A 17092-nucleotide genomic window follows, 5' to 3' on the forward strand; every position below is an offset into this window, starting at 1 on the left:
TTCCTCCTTCCTCCACCTCTGACCCAGTCACACTGGGCGATTACAATGTAGACAGTTGTGGGGGATGGGGGAGGAAGGGCTGTAAAACAGTTAGAATGGAGGCGTACGGATCAGTTAGTTCATGATTACCCCAAGCAGATAGGAATGGTGGCTCAGACTAGAATGGTGGTAGTGCAAATGTGAAGACTCAAGAGACATAGTTGAGAGGCAGAACCAACAGGACTTGGTGATAAACTACTCTCAGGAAAAGGGAGGAGTCATGGCTTTCAGTCATTAGCATCCACCCCCAGGGTGGCTTCACCCCCTTTCTGGCAATCCAAGAAACCATATGTATCCAGGGCTTATAGCCCTTTCCTCTGCCCACTGCTCAGCAAGTGAGTTCCAGTTTGATAAGAAAAGCTTTCCGGTGGTAGAGACTGAAAGGAAGAGGAAGAAGCTAGCCCATTCCTGCCTAGGAGGTGGTGGGAGAAGGAAGATGGCCAGAGCTGTGTGTCCACTTCATGCCCTCTGGCTTCTGGAGTGGGTGCAGCTGCTCTTGGGACCCGATGCTGTCCCTCCAGCCTGGGCCTTGAACCTGGACCCAGTGCAGCTCACCTTCTACACAGGCCCCAATGGCAGCCACTTTGGGTTTTCGCTGGACTTCTACAAGGACAGCCGTGGGAGGTGAGCCCGGGAGAAGTTCGGGTGTTGGGAGAGAGAAGGATTCTGTGCCCCCCTCACTGCTTCTGTGAACCTCAAGCTCCCCATTTGTGATAGAGGTTGAGCAAAGCGATTTCTAGGCTCTAGTCAGACTGAGTTCTTTTTAGGAATACTGGCAGAACTGGCTCAGGTAAGAGTGTCAGGGAGGGGCACCAAAGGGGAGGTGGGCACCAAAACTACAGCAAGAACAAAGGCAAAATTTGATGCCTTAATTTTCCCCCCAAGGGTCAGTTGTATGACCTACTCCACGCTCACCCCTTAAAATACATTTATTAAATTGACTTGCAAAACCGCGAAATTGTCTACCCACTCCACCTTGCTTTTCTACTCTATCCACCCCCATCCCCATCAAAAGTATAGATATTTTGAAAAGAAACAATAGAGCATTAATGGTTGGAATTAATCACCTGCAAAATCAGACTTCCAAGATTAGAGTCCTGGTTCCTTGTCTTTATAGTCACTACCCTGCACTAGTTACTTATTGTGTGTAGTAGATGCTGTGATGCTCACCTTCGGGGAGTGGGGATGGCAGATGGCCTTCAAGTATCTGCCTCTTGGGGAATTTTCTCTGCTGAAGAGTCACCTCCCCCAAAGTCAAGTCCCCTTTCCAATGTGGCCTATAACCAATGACTGATCATGAGGAGTGAGGAAGGAGGAGAGAGGTGTAAGGGTCCGATGTTCTCACCTCAACTTGGGATGGTTCTGAAGGGTCCTTGTAGCTCCAGAGCTCCCAGGGTGCTGGCCCGTGACTGTCACTGGGCCTGAATCTGCATTGACTCCTTTCTCTTCCCATTCTTGCTTCTTTCCCTTTGTTTCTACAGATATTGGCTTCATAGGTATTACTTAATAAACATCCTACGAGATGAAAGAAAAAAATTAATACTTTTTTTTTTTTTAGTACTTGTTATGTGTTATTTGGCTGGCACCATGCAGAAATGTCCCTCATACATTTATTTCATTTACTTCTCCTGACATTGATTGGTAGGTATTGTCCCCAGTTTATACATGATAGAGCTATTATTTGAACCTAGATCTACCAAGGTCCTCAGCAATATCAGTACCTCACTTTAGAGGTGCCCAGTAGCCTCCCTAATTCTTCACCATTGAAACTACTTCTCAGGTAAAGGTCTTAAGCTCTAGGGGGCATGGAAATCCCTGGCTTTCGGTGTGGGGCGTAGAGGTGGGGTATATGGAGTTCGGATGATGTGCAAAGCTTAGGAGGTGTTTTTCAGAAAGGATAACAAACTCCTCATATTCAAATCAAACCAAACGGTTATAGTACCAGATTTACCTTTAACTCACTAGGTTACTTTAGGCACGTGATTTCTCCCACTGGGAGGCAGTTTGGCCATAAAAGGTTGGGCTCCACGGTCTGTGATATCTCGTTGAGGAAAGATGACCCAGTGCCCTCCAAGGCACACAGCCCTTCCAGGTAGTGCTCTCAGCGCAGGTGCCGGGGCGTGTGGTGCCCGGGAATCCGCGCCACACTCACCCAGCTTTCCATCGCAGCGTGGCCATCGTGGTGGGCGCCCCGAGGACCCGGGGCCGCAGCCAGGAGGAGACGGGCGGCGTGTTCCTGTGCCCCTGGAGGACCGAGGGCGGCCAGTGCACCTCGCTGCCCTTCGACCTCAGTGAGTCCTGCTCAAGGAGGCAGAGGGAGGGGTTACAGGGAGCGTGGACAGCCGAGCTTCAGCGCCCCATCCTTCTTGCGCCCTCCAGATGATGAGACCCGACACGTAGGCTTCCAAACCTTCCAAACTTTCAAGGCCGGGCAAGGACTGGGGGCGTCGGTCGTCAGCTGGAACAACAACATTGTGGTGGGCGCCGCGGAACGGGGCACAGAGAGCAGTCGTGGGCAGGGACACGTGGTGGGGGGCGGGGGGGAATCCGAATCCCGCCCGTTCCCCACTCTCCTGTGGCCCTGCTCCAGGCCTGCGCCCCCTGGCAGCACTGGAACGCCCTAGAAAAGACAGAGGAGGCTGAGAAGACGCCCGTAGGTGGCTGCTTCGTGGCTCAGCTCCAAACCGGCTACCGCGCGGAGTACTCGCCCTGTCGAGCTAACACCATGAGCCGGGGTTACGTGACAAATCCCTTTAGTGAGTTCTGCTCTCCGTTTTGTCTCCGTTCCCTCACGGCCACCTAGCTCCCTCCTTCACCTGATACCTGCCAAGCGCCCTCCAAGCCCGGCTTTCAGTCCGGCATCCCCGTGGGCCCAACTCCTGGGCCCAGCTTCTAGCCCCGCCCCGCCTGGCTCAGACTCAAGGCCACGCCTCCATATTAACCCCGTGGCCCCGCCCCTACCCCGCCCCAAGCGCCCACGCACAATTCTTGACCCGCCCCCTCGCTGACCCCTCCTCTTTGCCTTCTCTAGCCGAAGACAAGCGCTACTGCGAAGCGGGCTTCAGCTCCGCGGTCACTCAGGCGAGTAGGGAGCATAAGCGGCGTGGGGGCAGCTCCCAAACAGGGCCCCTCTCACCTCCAGGGTTTCCCTTTCAGGCTGGAGAGCTGGTGCTTGGGGCCCCTGGCGGCTATTTTTTCTTAGGTACGTGCCCATCCGTACACCTCCCTCCCTCCTCTTGGCCTGGGGAGACCCCAGTCGTCGCAGCCCCCACACCCGCTGTCCCTCGCGCCCTAGGTCTCCTGGCGCGAGCTCCTATTGCCGATATCGTCTCGAGTTACCGCCCAGGCACCCTCTTGTGGAACGTGCCCGCCCAGCGCTTCTCCGCAGACTACAACAACCCAGTGTACTTCGACGGCTACCGGGGTAACCCTGGCCCCTCCCTTCTAGACTTCTCATCCCTCTAAGTATCACCGGCCCCCTCCGCCGGTCAGGTCCTGCCCCTGCGGGAGCACCCTCAGTCCAACCCCCCTGGCCAACTCCAACCCCAGAGGCATCGAAGGCGCCTCCACTCTCTGCTCCCACAGTTTCCCCGCCGACCGCCCAACTCCCATATGCCCCACCTCGCCTTCCCCGCCCTGGATTCGCTGGGCCCCCTAGGGCAGGTCTTGGCCTCTCCATGGCCTCAGTTTTCCCATCTACGCGATGCAGGGTTTGGGTCTCTGGGTCCCCTTCTTCCTCGCCCTTGGCCCCTCTCCCTGCTTCACCCTCCCAGAAAGAATAATTCGTGCCGTGTCTTCAGGGTACTCGGTGGCCGTGGGCGAGTTCGACGGGGATATCAACACTACAGGCAAGAAATCCATTTAGGGGCAAAGGTTGGGGAGCCCAGCCCGGGGAGGAGCACCTCCACTCCCCGCCACGAAATCTCCCCTGGGTGGCAGAATGGCGGGCGGGAGGTGGGTAGGTTGGAAGGACCTCATTAACTGGGGTCCGGCTCTCCCTAGAGTATGTCTTAGGCGCCCCCACCTGGAGCTGGACCCTGGGAGCGGTGAGTGCCCCTTGTCCCGCCACCGGCATCCCAAAGCTCTCGGCCCCATTCCTCAGCCTCACAAGCCCCCTACGCTCCGCCCCCCCCCCCCCCCCCGCCCTTTCTGCCCTGGAGCGGGAGCAAGAATGATGAGCGCCTGGGCGTTGTCCGTGCAGGTGGAAATTTTGAACTCGTACCACCAGACGCTGCACCGGCTGCACGGAGAGCAGGTGGAAACCGGTCCCGGTGGGGGGTGGCGGACGCTGGGGAACTGGAACCCTAGAATATTCCGCGGAGCGTGGAGGGCAGTGTTAAGAGAAGGTGCCGGCCTGGGGGCAGGAATTAAGTAAGCCTCGTCTTCCTGCAGATGGCTTCGTATTTCGGGCACTCGGTGGCCGTCACTGATGTCAACGGGGACGGGTGAGGGGCGCCCCATCCCTACGGACTTGAGTCCCCTATTACCAGAGAGGTTGACTGCTCTCGGTCCCCTCCTTTCCTCGCCCGTTCCCATGTGACCACCGAGGGGCGCGGAAGGGCGAGAATGAGCGAGATTTGGCCCAGGCCCGCAGCATCCCTCTCACCCACCCCCACGGAACCGCCCGTCTGGCCTGCAGGAGGCACGACCTGCTGGTGGGCGCGCCACTGTACATGGAGAGCCGCGCTGACCGCAAACTGGCCGAGGTGGGGCGTGTGTACTTGTTCCTGCAGCCTCGCGGTCACCACCCACTGGGCGCCCCCAGCATTCTGCTGACGGGCACACAGCTCTACGGGAGATTCGGCTCCGCCATCGCGCCTCTGGGCGACCTCGACCGGGATGGCTACAACGGTAAGGGAAGAAAGGTGCCCCACTTGCTGCAGAGGGGTTAACAGCCGCAACAAAGACTGTGGGTTTAAGAGTTGAAAGAGATCAGTTAGGATTTGTTTGCATTGGTCTAGGCAAGAGATGGTGAGCACTTGGGTGTGGATTTCGGCAGTGGAGTTAGAGACAGGGGTGATTTCACAGATATCCAGAACCTGGACTTTGGGGACTTGATGGGTGACTGGATGTGGAGCTAAGAGAGAGCGAGTCATTGGTGGAGAGGGGTATTGGTGCCTTCACTGCCTGGAACTCAGACCAAGCAGCAGGTCTGGGAAGGTGAAGTGGGGGGCAGAGATCAGCAGCTCAGCGCTGGGCCTGTTTGACCTTGAAGGGCTTGGGAGCAGTAGGCAGACTTCCAGAGAACAGTTGGATTCCCCATTCCCACCAGAGCGGTCTGAGTGAGAGACAGAGGCCTGGGGAGGCTGGATGAGGTCCTGGGCACCTGTGAAGTGAGAAGAGGCAGAGGACAAAGCCCTGGGAGCAAGAGCATTTAGGGGACTCCCAGATGAAGTGAGTCTGGAAAGGAGACAAAGGAGTGTCCAGAGAAGTAGTAGATCCAGGAGGTCTGATGGCCCAGAACTCAAAGGAAGAGAGCCCTTTGAGCAGGAGGAAGGGGATCGGTGATTTCAGATGCTGCTGAAAGGCATACTTAGATGGAGCTGGAGAAGTATCCATGGACTTTAGCAAGAAGGTCATTGGTGACAGCGGTAAGAACTGATTCAGGGCCGGGTAGAGACAAAAGTCAGAATGCCAGGGGGCTAGGTATGAATGGAAGTGAAGAATTGGAGGCAGCCAGTGTAGACAGCTCTTTCAGTTTGTGAAAGGAAAAGAAAGAAAGAGAAAGAAAGAAAGAAAGAAAGAAAGAAAGAAAGAAAGAAAGAAAAAAAGAGAAGAAAAGAAAAGAAAAGAACAAGCAGAGTCCTGAAAGGAGATGAGGGTCAAGGGAAGGCTATTTTAATTTCAAAGCATATGGAGTAGGTTGAATGTGGAGGGAATGATCTTGGGGGGACACAGGGTGGGGAGGGAAGTGAGCCGGAGGAGGGTCCCTATGATGGGCCACAGAGAAGACCGGGCTGAGATGTTTAGCCTGGTGGCAGGGTAAAGGAAGGCAGAAAAGCGGGTTTGGACTGACAGCACAACAGTTGGGCTCCTTCTCTTTGTGAAGGAAGTGGGGGCCGGGAACTTGACAGAATGAAGAAGGTTTGAAATAGGCGCTGAGCAAAGTGGGGGAGGGGGCTGAGCAGTGCCCCCTCGGAACAGTTGGGCAGTACCTCCATCTCCACCTTCCTGGTGGTCAGGAATCCCTGGGGCCCCATCTGGTGAGGTCTGGCCAGGTTTGCTGAGGACTGGCAGTGGGGCAAGATGGCTGAGGATATGACAAGGGTGATCGAATGGTCGGAAGGAAGTAAAGAAAGGAAGGTGCTAAAGATCAAGAGAGAATGGAGGCCCAGAGTCTGGGCATGAGACTGTGGTCAGAGTGGTCTTATATGGATGAATTCTGTGTAACTCAATCAGAAAAATCAATAGAAAAAAAAAAAAAAAGAAAGAAAAATCAATAGGTTTTTTAAAGTTTATTTATTGTGAGACAGAGAAAGCATGGGAGGAAAAGAGAGGGAGAGAGTGAGGGAGAGCGTGGGGGGGGGGAGGGGCAGAGAGAGAGAGAGAGTGTGTGTGTGAGAGAGAGAGAGAGAAAATCCCAAGCAGGCTCTGCACTCTCAGCGCAAAGCCTGATGCCAGGCTCGAACTCACAAATCATGAGATCATGACCTGAGCCCAAGTAGGACCCACTGAGCCACCCGGGCACTCCAATCAATAGATTTTTAAAAGAAAAAAAAAAGCTGCATAGAAAACAAAGTCAGAAGACAAAGGAAAGACAGTTACAACATATATATAAAAGATCTTAATTCTTGTCACATGTAAAGAACTCCTACAAATTAATAAGATTATGATGATTAACAAATATATCTTCAAGAGTGATCTTACAAGTTCTTAGTGATGACAAGCCCATAGTGTGGCTCTGAGTTTGCATGGTGGAATTGAAATGGGGTGAAGGTCCCTAGGGGAAGAGGGAGCCATTTCTTCATTGGTCTTGATTATTTACTCTTCTGGGACTCAGTTTTTCCATCTAAAATTAGAATAATAATGCCTGGGGTGCCTGGGTGGCTTGGTTAGTTAAGCATCCAACTCTTGATTTTGGCTCAGGTCATGATCCCATGATTCGTGGGTTCAAGCCCCCCATCAGGCTGTGTGCTGACAGTTCGGAGCCTGCTTGGGATTCTCTCTCTCCCTCTCTTTCTGCCCCTCCCCTGCTTGTTTGTGCTCTTTCTCTCCCTCTCAAAATAAATAAATAAACAAACCTAAAAAAAAAAGTAATTTCTCATAGTCTTTAAAAAATAATGGGAATAATAATGCCTAATTCAGGATTAAATGAAATCATGTCAATAAATTTTCTCAATAGCTATCAAAGGCTGCTACTGTGTTTATAATAATCCTAGTTGATGGGTCTCTTTTGTACTCACTCATAAACTCCTGGAGGGGCAGGACAACTGCTTCCTTGCACCAGACTTTTGTATCCCTCTCACGGTCTCCTGCCGTCTGCCCAGAGAAGGAGCTCAGGGCTGCCTGGATAAGAAACAAAAATTGGAGAAAATTGTAACAAACAGCCCCTCCCTTTCTTCCAGATGTTGCAGTGGCCGCCCCCTATGGGGGTCCCAGTGGTCGGGGCCAAGTGCTGGTGTTCCTGGGTCAGAGTGAGGGGCTTAGCTCACGCCCCTCCCAGATCCTGGACAGCCCCTTCCCCACAGGCTCTGGCTTCGGCTTCTCCCTGCGAGGTGGCACAGACATCGATGACAACGGATACCCAGGTGCCCCTGGAATGCCTCCGGCTAGCCAGGAAGGGCCCTTGGGCATTAGCTGGACATGCTGAAAAATACAGTCAGGGGCCTGTGCCCCACTGTGCGTCTGACCCCTCTGTGGGGCTGGGAGGCCAGGGGAGGCCAGGCGAGGCCAGGCCAAAACTCAGTGGAGGCAGTGGTGTGGGAAACTCTGGGAAAGAGGTGATGAGCACCCTTGCCCCCTCTAACTGCTGATTCTGACCCCTCCAATATCTATAGACCTACTGGTAGGAGCTTATGGGGCTAACCAGGTGGCTGTGTACAGGTGAGTGCTGGCTCTAGGGGCGTGGTGGCGGAGGGCCCACACCATCAGAGGATACCAGTTCAGGAGGGGATAATGGCAAGCATGCCCCCATCCCACCAGAGCTCAGCCAGTGGTGATGGCCAATGTGCAGCTGCTGGTGCAAGATTCACTGAATCCTGCTGTGAAGAACTGTGTCCTGCCTCAGACCCAGACACCAGTGAGCTGGTGAGGAGACGGAGGGCAGGGCCCAGGCAAGGTCTGGGACCTTGAGGGATCCTAGTCCCTGAGCCCAACTCACATCTTTGCAGCTTTAACATCCAGATGTGTGTAGGAGTCACTGGGCACAGCATTCCTCAGAAGCTGCGTGAGTGTCGTGGTGGGGACAGGAGGGAGGTGGTCCTGGGCTCCCCTGGAGGCTGGCCAGGGAGACTCTGACCCTCCTCGCTCGCCCTGCCAGCCCTACATGCTGAGCTCCAGCTGGACCGGCAGAAGCCTCGCCAGGGCCGGCGGGTGCTACTGCTGAATTCTCAACAGGCGGGCACCACCCTGCATCTGGACCTGGGCGGGAGGCACAGCCCCATCTGCCACTCCACCACGGCCTTCCTCCGGGTACACCAGGCTGGGGATGGGCCGGGCTGGGTGCGCCAGCCTGTTCGTCCAGCCCCGGGGCACGGGCTGAGCGCTGTGGGTACGGGGGTGGTCAGTGGGACACGTATAGCAGGGTGCACAGTCTGACTCTTGTCCCCTCCCTAGGATGAGGCTGACTTCCGGGACAAGCTGAGCCCCATCGTGCTCAGCTTCAATGTGTCCCTGCAGCCCGAGAAGGACGGAATACCCCCCGAGCTCGTGCTTCACGGGGACACCCATGTCCAGCAGCAGGTGGGGGTGGGCGGGAGCAGTCAAGGGAGGTGCAGGACCCCTGCTCAGGGTTAGGGTTAGTGTCAAAGTCATAATGTGAACCCCACAATCTTGACGTCACCTCTCATCTGTGCTGTCACACCAAACCCTAATGAAAAACCTCCAAATCTCAAAATTCCCTAAACCCCGACACAGGTCCCAAGTGTTGTTGATGTTACCTCTAAACACTGACAAACACATGAACCTTGATGTCACCATCCTGACATCGTCCCAAACCCTGATGCAAATCCTCAAGCCCTGACGTCAGCTCCAAACTCCTTTTCATTCTTGGACCTAATTCCCTAAGTTCCAATGTGACCCTCAAACTTCCCACACCCCCAGCTCACCCACACATCTTGACATGCCTCTTTTAGACCCGCATCATCCTGGACTGCGGAGAGGATGATCTGTGTGTGCCCCAGCTCCAGCTCACCGCCAACGTGTGAGGAGGCCGTCTGCCCCATGACACCCCTTCGCCCCCCCCCGCACCCCACCGGGGGGCCTGATACTCTGTCCTCACCCCTTCCCGGATCCTGGGCCTGGACCAAGCCTCCTCTGCTTTTTTTTTTTTTTTTTTTTTTGTAACTCCTTTGTCCTCACAGGATGGGCTCCCCACTCCTCATTGGAGCCGACAATGTGCTGAAGCTACAGATGGATGCAGTCAATGAGGGAGAGGGGGCCTACGAGGCCGAGCTGGTTGTGCACCTGCCCCCAGGTGCCCACTACATGAGGGCCATCGGCAACATTGAGGTGAGGCCCCACCCAGGGGCATTGCTGGGGACCTGGGAGGTACAAGAGCCTTGACTCTCATTTTCCACCTGAGACCCCCCCGCCTCCACTTCTCTTATGCATTGCTGTAAAACTGATTTTTTTTTTTTTTTTTTTTTTTTTTTTGCTAATGGCATAAAATCCAAGGGCTCTATTATAAAACGCAAACCCCAAATGGCTCAGGTACGAAATGTTAGCAGAAACTTCTGTTAACATTTGGTGGATTTCCTTTCAGTCTTTTTTCTTAGCATCCACAGACACTTAACATGGGCATGTATTTATTTTTTATTTTGTTGATGTAGTTTCTAACAATGGAAGCATCCTGTATGTAATGTTTTTGTATTTTTATTTCCCAAAATTTCATTAAAAATAATACGTTGCCCAGGGTGCCTGGCTCATTCAGTTAAGCGACCAACTCTTGATTTGCGCTCAGGTCATGATCTCATGGTTCATGAGTTTGAGCCCTGCATCAGGCTCTATGCTGACTGTGCAGAGCCTGCTTGTGACTCTCTTTCTGCCTCTCTCTCTCTCTCTCTCTCTCTCTCAAAAATAAAATAAGTAAACTTAAAAAAAAATGATAAGGCACGGGGTGCCTGGGTGGCTCAGTCGGATAGGTGTCTGACTTCGGCTCGGGTCATGATGTCATGGTTCGTGAGTTCGAGCCCCGCATCAGGCTCTGTGCTGACAGCTTAGAGCCTGAAACTAGCTTCAGATTCTGTGTCTCACTCTCTCTGTCCTTCCCTCACTTGTGCTCTCTCTTTCTCTCTCTCAAAAGTAAATAAACATTAATAAAATTTTTTAAAAAATGATCAGGTGCTACTGTGAGACACAAGGAAGAACGTGACAGTCCCTCAGACTCCCACCCCAAGGCACCCCTCTCTGCACCCTTGCACACAAGTCTCTTCCAGACTTTCCAAGGGAGCTTAAATATATATGGGATGCTCTGCAACCATCTTCTTTCTTGAAACTACCTTCCTGAAGGGCTTTGAGAGACTCATCTGTAACCAGAAGAAAGAGAATGAGACCAAGGTGGTGCTGTGTGAGCTGGGCAACCCGATGAAGAAAAATGCCCGGGTGAGGCACAAGTCGTGGGTGCTTGGTCTGCTCCACCAGAGGCTCATACACAGCCAAGCTTTAGGGGCTGGGTTTGGAGTCATGTAGCCCCGGGCTGGAATCCTGGGCCTCACACTCCCTGCGTTCTTGGGTGAGTGACTTTCCCTCTCTGAGTGGGCTTCTGAGATAACAATGGTGACTTGGAGGATGGAAACTGGAGGCCACATTCAGGACAAGGCTGCCCAGAGTGGGCATTTGGGCCGTGACTTTGGCCCTCCCTCTCTCTCAGATAGGAATCACGATGTTGGTGAGCGTGGGGGACCTGGAAGAGGCTGGGGAGCATGTGTCCTTCTGGCTGCAGATCAGAAGGTATGGGCAGGGGAGCATTCCTACCCACCACCCTTCCCCTATCTGATCCCGATGCAGAGACCCTGAGATGCTCTCCTTCCAGAAGGGTCTTTTGGAATGCCTGCTCTTCAGACGTCCTTGTTCCCTTTCTTCCCCCAGAGACTTGTTTCTGAGTCTTGGAGCCCTAGAGGAAGTTCTTACCCAGGTCTAACTTCAGTGTGGCATGCTGCCTGTGGAGTTAGCGCTTCCTGAAGCTTCTGAAATTCTGGCCCCGTCCAGAGAGTTCTGATGTTCACTGGGCTGGTGTCCCTGACATGCTTCTCCTGTCCCCTCCCCTCCAGCAAGAATAGCCAGAATCCAAACAGCGAGGCTGTGCTGCTGGATGTACCAGTCCGGGCAAAGGCCCACATGGAGCTGCGAGGGTGAGACCAGGGGTAGATCAGGGAGATGGTGGGCAGGACCCGAAGGTTCAGAGGGCCTGGGGGGAAGCCCTACGGGCAAGTCAGGTGCTCAAGCTCACCCTGGGGGCTTGGGCCCCTGCAGGAACTCCTTTCCAGCCTCCTTGCTGATGGTGGCGGAAGAAAGCAACGGGGAGAACAGCTCGGACAGCTGGGGCCCCAAAGTTGAGCACACCTATGAGGTACCAAGGACCACCTGGGACCCAGGCTGGGGTGGGGGGTACCCAAGAGCTATGCACTCACTAGGTGCTGAGCTACCTAACATCTGCCATCACCACCCACCAGCTCCATAACAATGGCCCCAGCACTGTAAGTGGCCTCCACCTCAGCCTTAGCTTTCCCAGCCAGTCCCAGCCCTCTGACCTGCTCTACATCTTGGATATACAGCCTCAGGGGGGGCTTCAATGCTCCCCACAGCCGGCTCCTAACCCCCTCAAGGTGAGAGCCTGGGTGGAAGAAACAGCTATGGGTGAGGCCCCAGCCCAGCAACCAGGGCCCCTCTGGGAGGGTGGGGAGATGATCGGTGCTCGGGACCGACTGACTGCTCTTTGCCTCCCCAGCTGGACTGGGGGCTGCCTACCCCCAGCCCTTCCCCCATTTACAGGGGGCATCACAAGCGGGACCGCAGACAGGCCCTCCTGCCAGGGTCCAACCAGCCCTCCAGGCTTCAGGATCCAGTTCACCTGGTGAGCAAGCTCTGTGGTCTGCAGCTGGGACTTCTTCCCTGGGGCCCAGGGGACAGAGGCTCTGGGAAGCAGGGAGAGCGGCTGGCAGTGTGATGTGGGCTTTGGGTGTGCCACCTTGGTCCCACGGAACACTCCAAATGAATATGAAGGGTTGAGCTGGTCTTGTGTCTGGGCCGGGTGGGAATATTTGAATTTTCAAAGGTTCCTGGTACATTAAAGAAAATGGAGAAATGCCAAAGCAGAGTTACAAAAATTCTGGGTAATGAACACTATATGATGACCCACTTCTTCTCGGCCCTTCCTCTCATTTCTGGAACGATGTGAGCAACCCCATTTAGAGACAACGTCAGACGCTTGAATCTGAGGCCCTTCCTGAGAGGGAGCCCGGAGCTCCCTGCCCCCCTGCCCCTTCCTGTTGTTGGGTCCTTGGGGTGAGGGGTCAGAGGGGCTGGGAACTAATGACTCATCCCCTTAGAGCTGCGACTCAGTGCCCTGTACAGTGGTGCAGTGTGAGCTACAGGAGATGGCAAAAGGGCAGCGGGCCATGGTCACGGTGCTGGCCTTCCTGTGGCTGCCCAGCCTCCAACAGGTGGGGGCAGATGCTGGAGGGCGGGGCTTTCTGGCGGTGGGGACCAAGTTTGTTCTGGGGAGAGATAGGGCATGGGGTGGGGGGGTGGTTGTGGTGAAGAGAGAGGGAAGGCAAGGCTTATTTTCGAGGAGCCAGGCTTAGGCTCCAAGGTAGCGGGGAGGCTGGGGCCAGGACTCCTACAACCAATAGACTCATGTAAATGGCTTTCACCCCCACCCCATTCAGAGGCCACTGGATCAGTTCGTGCTAAAGTCAAAAGCTTGGTTCAACGTCTCCTCCCTTCCTTACTCTGTGCCCGCCCTCAGCCTGCCCAGTGGAGAAGTTGAGGTGAGTATAGACCCATGGTGGCAGGGGACAGGAGCCCTGCAGGACCCACTGTCTTCCCAAGTGTCTGCACCCTGCAGGATGGGGGCGGGACACCCCTGGGTCCGAGGGGCGGCACAGGTAGGTGGCTGGCTCAGAGATGCGCATCCCACAAGTTTGAGTCTTTGGGAAAGACAGGTGTCAGGGTGACTGAGAAGACACGTGGGTTTGCCTTCAGGTCGAGACGCAACTGCTTCGTGTCTTGGAGGAGAGAGACATTCCAATCTGGTGGGTGCTGTTAGGCGTATTGGGTGGCCTGCTGTTGCTCACGGTCCTGGTCCTGGCCATGTGGAAGGTAAGTCCTGAAGGGAGAGTGGGGTCCCCAGGAGGGCACACAGTTGGCCCTGCCCTACCTCACAGGGAGGCAGAGAGAGATGGTGACTTAGGGTCCATTCACATCTCTACCATTAGAGTCTCATTCTCCAGAGGACCTCTTCCAGGGCACAGACCTCTGGGAGAGGTGGCCCCTGAAATCCTAAGGCCTTTTCAGTCTGTTCCCCACTGACAGAGTCAGTCTGTCACTGACTGTCACTGAAGAGTCACAGGGAGTGAGTCCTGCCTTCAGGAATTCCCTGGCTGCTGAGGAAGACAGGGCTCACCTCCTCCTGACTCCGTCCTTCCCCCTGACTGAGGTGGGAGACCCGGGAGGCCCTGGTGGGTCACTTCCTCCTCTGTGCCAGGAGGGCTGTTCTCAAACTCGCTCAAGTGTTCAAGCTCTGGGAAGCCATGGTACTTTTAGGGAAAATCATGCGTTAAGACTTAAAATCATCAAATACATATTGTGTGCTAGAGTCACAGAGAGATACACAATCGCCAATATTTAAGAAAAAGTCAAGAGTGGGGGTGCCTGGGTGGCTCAGTCAGTTGAGTGTCTGACTCTTGATTTCGGCTCAGGTCATGAGGTCACAGTTTGTGGGAATGAGCCCCATGTCAGGCTCTGAGCTAACAGCGCAGAGCCTTCTCGAGATTCTCTCTCTCTCTCTCTCTCTCTCTCTCTCTGCCTGCCCCCCTCAAAATAAATAAATAAACGTTAAAAGAAAGGATAAAAAGTCAAGGGAAAAAAAGAAAAAAGCAACTCGTTACATGTATTCTCTCTGAGTGGGGACGGCGGCCATCTGTGTTGGCAGTGGGATCCGATTCTGTGCTGGTCCAGGGACAGGACCTCGTGCCTGGCTGCTTTCTAGAATTCTTCCTCAACTGCTGCTCTGGGGCCCACCCATCATCTTTACACCCTGTCCCCGGCCCTTGTGCGCCCCCAGGTTGGCTTCTTCAAGCGTGTTCGGCCACCACTAGAAGAAGATGAAGAGGAGGAGTGAAGGGGCAGCGTCGCTGTGTCCTGGGAGCATCCTGGGAGGAAGGCGGCAGGCGTGCCCGCCCCTCCCCTTCTTCAGGGTGCACCCCCAGCTCTATGGGTTGGAGCTGTCCCCTAGACACCCGATATTCTCCCCTCCAGTGAGAGCTGGCCACTCCCTTCCCTGCTGGCAAATAAAGAGGCTGAGCCCCAACCCCCAGCACGCTGTCTCCTCTTGGCTCAGTGAAGAGAAGGGCACCGGGCATGAGGTGATGTTTGGAGTGAGGGGCTGGGGCTGGCAGAAGGGTGAGTGGAGAGTGTCTCTGCCAAGCAAAGGTGGCATATTATCATCTTTAGGGAGTGCCTGGAAGTGGAGAGTGGGGTGGAACAGGGGAGAAAGGGTGACAGAGCTTCCAGGTGATACTGGAGAAAGATGGGATGTCTGGGTGGCGTGGAAATTGGGGGCATCGGAGAAGGCAGGCTGGTCTGTGGTGGACAGCTTTAAACAGTATTTTTTTTTTTTTTTGAGGGATAAGCCTCAAGTTGACCTGAGATTGGGAACATAACATGCTCTTCCCACTCCTGTTAAAAGAAAAGAAAAGAAAAGAAAAGAAAAGAAAAGAAAAGAAAAGAAAAGAAAAGAAAAAAGAAAAGAAAAGCTTTTAAAGCCATGTTCAGATTGAGGAGGGGCAGGGGAGGCTGACTAAACCCTCAGCCTGAGGAAGGCAGCATCACACCAGGGAGAGGAGATTACGCATTGCTGTCCAGCTACCCTTCCTCCCCATCAAGGAGAAGGCTCTTCAGTTAGGAAAGAGGCCCCGGGCAAGGAGTTCACGGGCCTAGGAATGGAAGATAGCTCTCCCTCCGCCCGCTGAGACTGGAATCCAGGGATAGCCGTCAGGGTCCACCAGGAGTCCTGAGAAACGTGTTGATTTATGGGTTCAATAAATATTTATTGAACGGCTACCATGTGCCCAGTGCTCTCCCAGTGCTGAGACAGGGTAATGAACAAAACAAAGTACCTGTCCTTTTGGAACTTACATTCAACCCGGGGTAAAGAGGAAACAAGTAAATAAATGTATGGTCAGTGGTGGTCAGTGCTGGGAGTAAAAATAAAGGTAAAGAGATTGTGATAGAATTCTGTGGGAGAGGGCTGCCATTTTAGGTAGAGTGGTCAGGGAAGGCCTCTCCGATGAGGTGAGGAGAGAGATGGATGAAAGAGACAGTGGCTGCACAGGAATAACATGTTTTGGACAGAAAGAGCAGCCAGTGAAAAGGCCCTGAGGTGGGAGCAGGCTTGATGTGTATAAGTAAAAGCAAGGAGGCCCATGGATTGGAGGCAGGCATGGGTCCAGTTGAGGTCAGGGCTGGGGAACAGGCAGGCAGCATCTTTCAGCCATGGGTAGGACTTTGGACTAGATGCTAAGTGTTGGGGGAAGCCATTGACGAACAGGCTTACTTCACAGGAACTTCTGGTATTTGATTTTACCCAAATAGGTAAAGGTAAATTTTGAAAAGAAAACAATTTGACATCCATGCATGGCAAGTTCCAGAACAGGTTTTTAGTTGGGTGACTGTGACTGCTTAGGAAAAGATTAAGCTGCTGTGATCCTTCAACACCAGCCAGACTCCCTCTCCACTCCACCACTGCAACTGGATGGGCCCAGACAGTTTATCTTGATCCAGCAAAGCGTTTGGCGAGACAGAAATGTGAGCTGGATTTAAAACTGAAGAATTTTGATAAAGCTGAAGAAGATCTCTAGAAGGTTGTTCCTTCTACAAGCTCCATCCTGGTTCTGAGCTGCCTGGTATTGTCATGAGACCCCTGAAAGGAGGCAGGGAAGCTGCTCTCCACCCCGCAGGTGGCTGCTGGCTGTGAGGGAGCCCCAGCACAATGGGTGACTGAAGCCCATTCAAGGCAGCCTTGACAGATTGTAAAGTTGGGTGGAAACCAACAAGATGAAACTCACCAGGGGCGAATGCTAAATCCTGTGTTGAGGTTGTGAAAAATTGGTTACATAAGAAGACTGGGAAATCTGGTTAGATGGAAATTTCTGAGAAAGAGGGAGGAAGGGGGAGAGGGAGAGACAAAAGGAGGGAAACAAGAAAAGAAAAAGAAAAAGAGAAGGAAAGAAGAGAAGGTAGGAGGAAGGGAGGAAGGAAGGAACAAGGAAGGGAGGGAGGGAAAAAGAATCTGGTATCACAAACTCATAACAAGTTTCTTTAAGTCAGAGGATCAACTAGGAGACCCAATGAGGAGAGAATCCTGTTGTCCTCTGGGGGACAATGTCCTTGCTCTAAGTATCCAATCCCTTTTGGGACACCACACTGTGAGAAGAAGGTGAAAATCAGAGAAAACCAAGAGAGGGATACCAGATTAGTGAGGATTTGGCCACCCAGAAGCTACATAATGATGACAACCAGAAACTGGAAAAAAAGAGAGCTTGGCTGTGAGGCTAGGGAAGGCTTCAAATGTGAGGTTCAAATGTAGCTAAGGAAGAAGGAAAAGACTGCCATACGTGAACCAGTGGAACCGATTGGTGATTCTCAGAAACTGCTTGCACCTCTAGAAGAAATT

General features: G+C 53.6%; 1 protein-coding gene across 2 annotated transcripts; it reads left to right on the top strand.

The window, feature by feature from the left end:
• The first annotated feature begins 432 nt into the window (after window positions 1-432).
• ITGA2B (integrin subunit alpha 2b) lies at window positions 433-14734 on the top strand. Of its 2 annotated transcripts, XM_047846048.1 has the most exons (30): window positions 434-663; window positions 2209-2330; window positions 2419-2516; window positions 2630-2795; window positions 3071-3120; window positions 3196-3241; window positions 3335-3463; window positions 3840-3887; window positions 4042-4085; window positions 4241-4294; window positions 4432-4484; window positions 4679-4890; window positions 7605-7787; window positions 8037-8082; window positions 8182-8286; window positions 8370-8425; window positions 8519-8670; window positions 8815-8940; window positions 9333-9400; window positions 9561-9708; window positions 10708-10800; window positions 11069-11148; window positions 11469-11549; window positions 11671-11767; window positions 11871-12023; window positions 12146-12271; window positions 12747-12860; window positions 13086-13187; window positions 13402-13518; window positions 14483-14734. In XM_047846048.1, the coding sequence occupies exons 1-30, from the start codon at window positions 476-478 to the stop codon at window positions 14537-14539; spliced, it is 3114 nt and encodes a 1037-aa protein (XP_047702004.1). In that variant the 5' UTR covers window positions 434-475; the 3' UTR covers window positions 14540-14734. The 2 variants fall into 2 exon arrangements, with proteins under 2 accessions (XP_047702005.1, XP_047702004.1); XM_047846049.1 differs by lacking the exon at window positions 11871-12023 and having other exon boundaries at window positions 433-663.
• Window positions 14735-17092: the final 2358 nt, after the last annotated feature.

This window comes from Prionailurus viverrinus, unplaced genomic scaffold, assembly GCF_022837055.1.
Source record: "Prionailurus viverrinus isolate Anna unplaced genomic scaffold, UM_Priviv_1.0 scaffold_35, whole genome shotgun sequence".
Taxonomy (NCBI): Eukaryota; Metazoa; Chordata; class Mammalia; order Carnivora; family Felidae; genus Prionailurus; species Prionailurus viverrinus.

Excerpts from the sequence above, each read along its gene's own strand:
- ITGA2B (XM_047846048.1), top strand. The coding sequence starts at position 476 with ATGGCCAGAGCTGTGTGTCCACTTCATGCCCTCTGGCTTCTGGAGTGG. Across the intron at positions 2,517-2,629 it reads GCTGGAACAACAACATTGTG|GCCTGCGCCCCCTGGCAGCA; the intron begins GTGGGCGCCGCG and ends GCCCTGCTCCAG. Across the intron at positions 7,788-8,036 it reads CGATGACAACGGATACCCAG|ACCTACTGGTAGGAGCTTAT; the intron begins GTGCCCCTGGAA and ends CAATATCTATAG.